Source organism: Paroedura picta, chromosome 2 (assembly GCF_049243985.1).
Source record: "Paroedura picta isolate Pp20150507F chromosome 2, Ppicta_v3.0, whole genome shotgun sequence".
NCBI classification, from domain to species: domain Eukaryota; kingdom Metazoa; phylum Chordata; class Lepidosauria; order Squamata; family Gekkonidae; genus Paroedura; species Paroedura picta.
The window spans coordinates 161,582,095-161,591,122 of record NC_135370.1 but is presented as its reverse complement, the minus strand read 5'-3'; the positions used below and the strand labels follow the sequence as shown (position 1 = coordinate 161,591,122).

The 9,028-nt window shown below is 56.2% G+C and overlaps 1 protein-coding gene across 1 annotated transcript; it reads left to right on the top strand.

Moving 5' to 3' along the window:
• The first annotated feature begins 3,680 nt into the window (after positions 1-3,680).
• On the top strand, positions 3,681-8,606 carry GSC (goosecoid homeobox). The gene is made up of 3 exons (XM_077323584.1): positions 3,681-4,324; positions 6,230-6,489; positions 8,207-8,606. The coding sequence occupies exons 1-3, from the start codon at positions 3,943-3,945 to the stop codon at positions 8,357-8,359; spliced, it is 795 nt and encodes a 264-aa protein (XP_077179699.1). The 5' UTR covers positions 3,681-3,942; the 3' UTR covers positions 8,360-8,606.
• The last annotated feature ends 422 nt before the right edge of the window (positions 8,607-9,028 follow it).

Sequence of the window (9,028 nt, the reverse complement as noted above, 5' to 3'; positions counted from 1 at the left end):
GATCCGTCGGGTCGGACGGGAGTGGCCGCGCAGGGGCTGCGATGAGCTGTAAACGCGGCGCACTTGGAAATAGATGGGAGGGCAGTGTGATCCTGAAGCAGAGAAAGAATGCCATTTAAGTCTATCGGTTTAGTCGCTGTGGCTCTGTTTAGGATTCTACCGCCGGAGTTCAGTTTGCCGCCCCGTCCTTAGACCCTTTGCTTGGAAGTAACGGTCGCCATGGAAATCAGATGCGATCATGTAGCTTGTTGAGTTCCGGGGGGGGGGGGCACACTTACAATATTTGGGGTTCGACGCCGTTTAGGGTCGATGTGTGACACTGCACTCATATCAGCCAGCAGATCTTCCCCAACTCGTCTGAAAATCGGACAGTGACCCGCTCTCCAGACGCATTCATTACCGGGTCTGATCCCCATTCTGCCAGTTAGGATGGCTCAAGTTTTAATCGGAAAGGGCAGTGCTGGCTCGTATCCAGATGTGCCGAGATGACCCCCATCCCACCCTTTCAATTAACCTCCGCCGTCCGGCTAATTGCTCCAGGCGCGGCCAGCATTCGCTTCCCGCCAAAGCGCGCGGCCCTAGCGGTGAAATTGACCAGCCTCCCGCAGCCGCGGAAACCAACCGGGAGTTGTAGCAAAAACAGTCGCCTCCCGAGCTGGCCAGTTGATAGCAAAGCATCGCGGACTAGCCGATCTCTGGCCTCTACCCTGCAGGTCGCTGCTGTTAAATTTGGCCAGAGGAGTCTCGGTCCCAGCCCGCGTTCCGGTATGCCACCAATCCCTTCATCCCTGCGTCAATTTCAAAAGCCAGGACTGCGGCATGTTGCTGCTCTTATGCTGAGGGGGGAGATCTGCCACCTTAGGTTTTATATACGGCAGGATCTGCTGAATCTCATTGCGGGGGGGGGGGGAATGGTGAGAGCCCAGCTGGTAAAGGGGAGTCACAGAATACCGTGACTGTGACTGGTTTGCGCTGAAGCCACGGGCTCTGGATCTGACTTTGATATCAGAAATTGCGAAGCGAGGCAGCGCTTGGGGGTGCTGGCAGGCGAGGGGTGGGAAGGTTTCCAGGTGCCCCCCGCGTCTGTCCGACCGTTTCCAATGGACTCAGCCTCGGAGGGAACCGCGCGGGGAACGGTTCGCACCCCGGCAGTGCAAAAGGCAGAATTGCGCGGGAGCCAGACTGGAATAACTCTGCATAGGATTGCACTGAAAATTTCCTTTTCGAAATATTTAAATCGGGAGTGGGGTCCTAAACAAATACAGAGAGCAAGAATATGTCCCCCAAATGGCATTGTGATTACTAGAGAAACTGGCAAAGCGACAGGTACGGCGCGCAATCATTTGAGCACTCCACAGCCCCCCCCTTCTCTTGTATGCCGTTGCTGTTTGTTTTTAATTTTTCTTGTTAAATACCCTGTTCCCGAAGAGGAGGGCCCTGCCCGCAAGGAACTTACAGTGAAGGCCCCTCTACCCTAAATTTCCTCACAAACGAAAGCCCATGGAGATTTCTTGCAAAAGCCCCTGGTCAGTTCGGAATAAAAGTAGTGTCAGTTTAAGTCGTTGGCTTCCACTGAAATGGAAAATAGCATTTTTTTTGGGGGGGGGGGATGAATGCAAATGCAAATTTGATTTTCTTTTTGCTCCTGCGTTTTTATATCAATCCATATTTTGGGAGGGATGGGTGGGGGTAGAATGGGGAAGAGAGCAAGATCAGCTAAGAAGTCCACAGCTATTGCCGGACTTAAAAAGAAAGACAATATAATGTGATTCTTCGTGAACCGTCCCCTAATAGCCTGTTTTCCTCGCGCACCTCCAATTTCCTCCCTTCTTTGAGGGAAGGCTGATGGGGTAAATATTCTAATCTGATTCACTTCACCTCCTGCGGATGCCGAGAGACAATCGTGACCGCCCAACTATTCTGCAAATCACCGGGCACGGCTAACCGGGAGAGACGCCTGTCTTAATAAAGGGAATTTTAAAGGAACTTCGCCTTCCCCCCCCCCTTCTCCGCCAAACCATGCAAAATGTTCAGCCTTACGCCATGCAAGAGCCTCGACTTGCTGGTCTGAGCTGGAAAACGAATTTATTTCTTCTCAAGATTTCCTTCTTCTAAAACCAAGTTCGGAGCAGATTTCTCGAGAGGTGCCTTTCAAGGGTGCCAACCCGTGTCCTTCATCTCTGCCTCCTTTCCACGGGTTTTAAATCCGCTTTAAAAAAAATCTCGCGCAATTAATTTTCCAGCTCCCTCGAGCTAAAGAGAACGGCGGTGCGCCCAGGGGACGAGCATTTAGGCGGCGGTCCTGGACGGCCGTTTCCTGGGAGGGACCGCCTGCTGAATAAAACGGGAGTCAATTCTGAATAGACCTGATTCAGATGGCTCCCTTCAGCTCCGACCCGAAAGGCTTGTGGGGCTGAAGCCCTACAAAAATTTAAGGGCTGCTGCATTAAGTCCTGGTTTCATAGCGCCTTAAGGCCAGGTTTTGACCCGCCCCATTGGACTCTCTAACAGGGTCATCCTACACAAAACCGTTTTCAGGACTGTGCAGAGGGACTTACTCCCAGGAAAGTGTTCGTAGGACCGCGCTGTGCGTGGATAAGCTTTAGCTGGATCGTGCTCCAGGCTGGGTTTGTAATTTCCAGAAGAATTTCAGAGCGAAAAGTTTAGCTGAAACCGCTGGGATGTGTTTCCAAGTAAAAGGAATCCTAAATTTCAGTGGGTTTTATGATATATATATTCTTTTACAAAGTATTTTTTTCCGGCCCAGAAATAGCATGCTTAGAGTCTTCCCCGGACATACCCGGCAGTCAGTCAATAGATCCGAACTGCAAACTGGATTCGCTAGACAGTTTTTGCTCGATAAAGTAAATTCCACGGAAAATCTAGAGGACAATTTCCCCCATTAAATGTGTTTCTGGACTCAGGCGCTTCGGCAGGACGACAGCGCAACAAGAATGGGGGGGTGGGTGTTCAAATCCGACACACACACACACACACACACACACACACACAATCTCTGCGGGTAACCACACACACAAACACACACCCAACTACAGCAATACGCAGCCCCTAATTATCGAGACCGGCGAGGGGATTTAACCCCCAGGGGGGACCTATAGCCCCATAAACACGCCGAGGGCCAGACTGTGGGCATCCCGGATAAAATCCACATCCCATCCGGGCCCCCGGGATCGAACCCCTTTGCTCCTCAACTCCAAACTCCGTCCCTCGCCAGGCAAACCCCGCGGGTTGTTCCGGTGCGCGCCTGAGGATCGGGGCGTGGGCAGGGGGCAGGGGCACTGGCACCCAATCAGCGAAGCCCAAATCCGAGGAGGGGGTGAAGCTCTGAGGCTGGGGGCGGCTGTGGGGCGGTTCCCCGCAGTGTTATTAACCAGATTAACCCGGGCAACAATTAGCAAAAATCCTGGGCGGGGGGGGGGGAGGAGGGGCTGGCGGGGGACGCTCCTCGGAGAGAGTCACACTAATGGAGAGGATTATCTTAATTTCGTTAATTCTCAATACCCAGGAATTAGGCCTCCCTCTCCCCCCCTCCTTCTCCTCCGGCCCCTCCTCCACGGCTTCCTCCTTCCCCGCCCCCACCCCCCCTCTTAAAAAAAAACCGAGAGTAAAATCTGGTTTTATTTGAGGTCTGATCTATAAGCAGGAACTCCATCCAGGATGACGTCGCCCGGGTATAAAAAAGCAAAGAGCTTTGGGGTGGATTAGAGACGCGGGCCAGCGGCGATCCGGGGAGGAGGAATCGGGCGAGAGGCTGCCAGGAGCGCCAGGAAGGGGGGGGGGGGGGGGAGCTCGGAGAGAGCGGGGCGCCGCGGGTCCCCTGGCCGCCCTCCCCGTCGTGCCCTGCCGGGCTGTGTCCCGCGGCCCCCCCGGCGGCGTCTGCTCGGCCCCTGCGGCCCCGGGCTGCGAGGCGGGCGGTGGGGGATGCCTGCCGGCATGTTCAGCATCGACAGCATCCTGGCGGCCCGGCCGCGCTGCAAGGACGCCTCGGCCGTGGTGCTCCAACCGCCCAGCGCCGCGCCCGTCGTCTTCTCGGCCAGCCTGCACGGGGGCGGTGGAGACTCCGCCGCGCTCTACGCCTCGGCCGGTGGCGGCGGCGGCGGCAGCGGCGGTGACTACGGCGGCTATTACTCGCGGGCCGTGGCTCCGGCGTCCAACCTGCCCGCGCTGGGCGGCGCTCGCCTGGGCGCCTACGGCAACTACTACTACGGGCAGCTGCACGTCCAGGCGTCCGCCGTGGGGCCGTCCTGCTGCGGCGCCGTGCAGCCCCTGGGCGCCCAGCAGTGCTCCTGTGTCCCCGCCGCAGGTGAGTCTCTCCGCGCTTTCGGAAAGGGCCTCCCGGGGTTACCGCGCTTCTCCCCCGCCCCGGGCTTCCCCTGGACACCAGGGGGTGGGGGGGGGGGAGGGCACGCAGGGACTCCAGGCCAGCAAGGAGGACGTTGGACGCTGCGCCAACCGCGCAGAGATCCGCGCATAGCTTCCGCGAGGAACTGCGTCCCACTGGGGGTGGCGACTCTGGCCATTCAACCCCCCCCCCCAAAAAAAAACAACAACTCCGCGGCTTGTCTTCCTCGGCGTGTGGCGGAATGCCGGAGGTGGTGGTCGTGTTGGGGAGCCATGGACTCCCTCGCATCGGTTAGGATCCCGCTTGATCTGCAGCCCCAGTTAATGTGTGGAGGACTTGGTGGGGGTGGGTATAGATTGGGGAGTCTGCGTTCTCCAGCTTGTCATCCCTACAAGCACAGTCTTTGGGGTTAAGAGCGGCAGAGTCGAATCTGGAGAACCGGGTTGGATCCCTCACTCCTCCGCATGCGGCCAGTGGGGTGACTTTGGGCAAGTCACACAGTTCTCTTAAGAGCTGTTGTCACAGAGCAGCTCTCTTCGAGCCCTATCAGCCCCACCTAACTCACAGGGTGTCTGTTGTGGGGAAAGGTGTTTGTAAGCCACTTTGGGACTCCTTCCGGCGGTGTAAAGCGGGGTATAAAAAGCCAGCCTCTTCCTTCACAAATAGGTATATTTTATGCTATTGCAGATGTTTGCTCGGGACAGGTTCAATGCACGGTTAGTCCTGTCTGAGATTATTGAAATGAATGGGATAACTCTGGAGTAACGCTGCTTAGAGTTTGTTGGGAATAAGTGGACCGATTTGCAGGGGAAACGGGCGTCCCATAAACCCTGCCCGTGATAATCAGTGGGATTTACTTCTGAATAAGTAGGTTTAGCACTAAAAGGTGGAGATATTTTTGAAGGCCGGCCTAGTCTCTTCCGAGATTGCTCATCCTCTCCCAGTCAAATCACAGTTATTTTGGAAGCCCCCTCCCCCCTGCATCAAGTAGAGCCCCTCCACGGTTTAAAACCCAGATCTAAAATTCCCTCCTCGCCCGATAACATGCAACAGGCTGGCAAGCTGGACAGCCGTATTCAAGACACTTGCAAACGGATCCACGCCCAGTTCAACTGAAATACCAGGGACGAAGCCAATCTCAACGGCACCCCCTTCGTCCACGTGGAAAATAGGGAGGCCCCGGAAGAAAAACACAGCTATTAATTAGTTTCAGTCCGTTTCTTCTAAGCATACGTCGCTGGGAATCACGGTTTAATCCAAGTTTTCAATCCATCCCAATTGCTTGGGATTTAAGCATCCCTGGAATTTAGGCCAGCCCTGCAGTGCCTGGCCCAGGTTTTTCGAAAGTGCTCTCCAGATTATAATTTTAGAGTTCAAAGTGGTTTGGCGCCGAAACAGCCTCCGGGTTATCCGTGGGATGAACCTTTGAGAACGAGGCAGTTGCGCACAGCTAGAAGGAAAACTTCCTTGACCCAATCGCGATTCCGGGAAGGGGCTCGTGAGCAGTCTGTGAAATTACTCCAGCGGTAATCTGGATTAAGGGTCCCCCGCCCTACCTTTCACCCTGCCTTGTTTCGTGTGATCTCATTGGCCACCCAAACCAGTGGGATCCTTGGCCTCTGGAGGAGGGGACGGGGCCTCTTGGGTCCCACTGGGAATCTTCCCAAGTGATCCACTCCGTGCTTCTGTCCTCTCGCCTCCTCGTTGGCTGGAGCTGGGGCGGCGAGGGCGAGGGGAGACGTCTAGATTTCAGGCCGAGGGGCGATGGATATGGGGGGGGGGGAGGTAATCCTTTCCGTCGGCCGCCCGCGCTCTGACCCGCCTTCCCAACCCGCGCCATCTCCCTTGGCATCCTTGTCTCCCCAGGCTACGAAGGGACCGGCTCCGTCCTCATGTCTCCCGTGCCCCACCAGATGCTGCCCTACATGAACGTGGGCACCTTGTCCCGGACGGAACTGCAGCTACTGAACCAGCTCCACTGCCGGAGAAAAAGGAGGCACCGGACCATCTTCACGGACGAGCAGCTGGAGGCTCTGGAAAACCTCTTCCAGGAAACCAAATACCCAGACGTGGGCACCCGGGAACAGCTGGCCAGGAGGGTACATTTACGGGAGGAGAAAGTGGAGGTAAGGGGGCCGCTGCTTCTAAGCTCCATTTGCCTTCGGACTGGGCTGCAGGCTGGGATGCTTTTTTTTTTTTGTAGGGCGCCTCACACCTCCTTGGCGCAAGAAGGTAGGAACATCATGGGCAGGGGCCTCAGGGGCAGTTCTTTAGACGGCGTGGCTGTCTTTAAAAACCCCAACCTACTCACGTAGGCACAGATGCTACCTTTAATATGCCATTAAAGGCTTTGCATTTGCATTTGAGTAACCCCAGCCTTTGGATCAAGCCCTATCAGGTTTAGTGGAATGTGAGTGCAGAAGATTTTAAGTGGCATTTTCCTTCCAGAGCTGCCCGGTAGTTTGTATCCTAGTAGCTTGTTCGTGGATCGCAGCTCTGATCCTATGGATTCCCAACGGCGTCGGAGTTTGCATCTGGGCAAACTGTTTAGGGCAGGGGTAGCCAAACTGCGGCCCTCCAGATGTCCATGGACTACAATTCCCAGCAAACGCTGGAAGGGGCTCATGGGAATTGTCGTCCATGGAGGGCCGCAGTTTGACGACCCCTGGCTTAGGGCTTTAGGGTTTCACGGAGTTCAGTGGGGCTTTCGCTGCTAAGGAAGCATGACAGCTCAACTTGCCGTCGAGGGTCATTTATCGGAAACTCCCTGTAGTCAGAACTGCCCCGGAGGTTTCACGGGCCTATAGAGGCGGCTGCAAACTGGCCAGTGGGGCTTCCGCTTGGACACAGGCGACCCACTTGCTCCCGGTTACACCTGAGATAGCCCGTCTGTTGCTGCGCGGGACCGTGGCTGGCTCTCCTTGCAGACGCACTTGATAGGGGGGAGCGACTGTTCCTTCCGGATCCCGTCCTCCTCCGGCCGTTGGAACTAGAGTTTGCGCACCTCCCAGGGCGACTCTTCCAGGCAAATTGGGCTGAGCTGGACAGCTCCACCCATCTCGCCTTTAGAGCTGTCTCTTGACTCGCCAGTGCAAGGGACCTGCTCGATTGAGGATGCAGCTCACAGGCTTTAGGATGAGAAAACCCCCTTGCGCTTCCCCGGAGAAGCCGAGCAGACGTCTACAGACTAAAGTCCTGGAAGCGGGACCCCCTGTCGCTCTGTACTTTGCACCAGTCACAGCGTAGGATTGGCTCCAAATGTGTAGCATAGTAGTAAGAGGGGATTTGGGTCTCCTGATCTCAAGCAAATCTTGCCGTCTCGTCTAAGTGCGCAGCGATCCTGGACGACCCCAAGGCTTTCTAGCTAAGTCCAAAGCGGCTGCTAACCGCTAACGCCACTAGCGGCTGCTAACCCCACTAGAGGCGGACTATAGGGCGCTGGCTCCCGCTTAACTCAGAAGTCTAGGAGAGTTACAGGCGGTGGTGGTGGTTGAGCGTGGCGGACGATCCTAAACTCTGCGCAGGATCGCGACAAGGGAGGGAAGGCTGCCTATGACAGCTGTAAAGCCCCGTGTTCAGGATCCAGGCGTTTTCACGGCGCCCGTATGGGCTTCTTGCGGACCGGTCTCCCAATTTCGCTCCGGAACGCTTGAAGCCTTTTTTGCGCGCGCGCAGCCTTTGAGATAGTCGGGCCCTTCTGCCGCCATGTGAAATTGCGATGGCTCATCGGTGCCTGTGGATCGCATGCTGGTCTATCGCAACTAATAAGTCCTCCTCTCAATCTCTCTCTCTCTCTCTCTCTCTCTCTCTGCCCGCCCCCCCCCCTTCCAATTAATTTGGCAGGTTTGGTTCAAGAACCGCCGGGCTAAGTGGAGGCGGCAGAAGAGATCTTCTTCGGAGGAGTCGGAAAACACCCAGAAATGGAGCAAAGCTTCCAAAACATCCCCGGAGAAGAGGCAAGAAGAAAACAAAAGCGATTTGGACTCCGATAGCTGATACCTCCTTCCCCCCCCCCCCCACCCCCCACCCGGAGGGAGCTTCGCCCGGCCGCGGGACGGACTCCCCTTGCCTGTAAGCGACTTGCACGGAAGAGATGCCCGGACATTTCTTGCACGGACTCTGCGTCGGCAGCACGAGGCGGCGGGGAAGAGGGGCTTCTCTGATTTGTATATAGCGTTCTTGACCCGGGGAGCCAGCCCGTGGAAATAAAGCGCGTGTTTGCCGAGGTGTTGCACAGGTGGAAGCGGAGCCATGGTTTGTTTTGTTTGGGGGCTTTCTGCCCGCCCAATCCCACGGAGACGACCCGCAAGCGTCAGACCGGGGGCCAAACACGGCTTTGTTTAGTCTAGGCCGGGCGTCGAAGGGGCGGGGATGGGGGCTGCGAAATCTTTCTCCTTAACTCGTTTTGGCCGGTCGGGGGCAAAGGAGGACGGGGGGGGGGGAAAGAGCGTTGCAGGGCGGGTTTGTAACTTCGCAGTTGTCATGGGTTATTAATCTGTAACCTCACACCGGGAGGCGTAGGGCGCTCGAAACAAAAACCCAGCCACCGGTTGTTCTCCGTGTCGGGAGTTTAAGGCTGGTTGCTCCTAAACAGAGCAAACTTTAGAGCCCGGTGTCACCTCAAAGAGCGGCAAAGTTTTATTCAAGGTATGAGCCTCCCTGTGC

Bases quoted from the DNA above. Each gene is read 5' to 3' on its own strand.
- GSC (XM_077323584.1), top strand. From the start codon at position 3,943: ATGCCTGCCGGCATGTTCAGCATCGACAGCATCCTGGCGGCCCGGCCG. The intron at 4,325-6,229 runs GTGAGTCTCTCC...TTGTCTCCCCAG, and splicing joins CTCCTGTGTCCCCGCCGCAG to GCTACGAAGGGACCGGCTCC. The intron at 6,490-8,206 runs GTAAGGGGGCCG...TTAATTTGGCAG, and splicing joins TACGGGAGGAGAAAGTGGAG to GTTTGGTTCAAGAACCGCCG.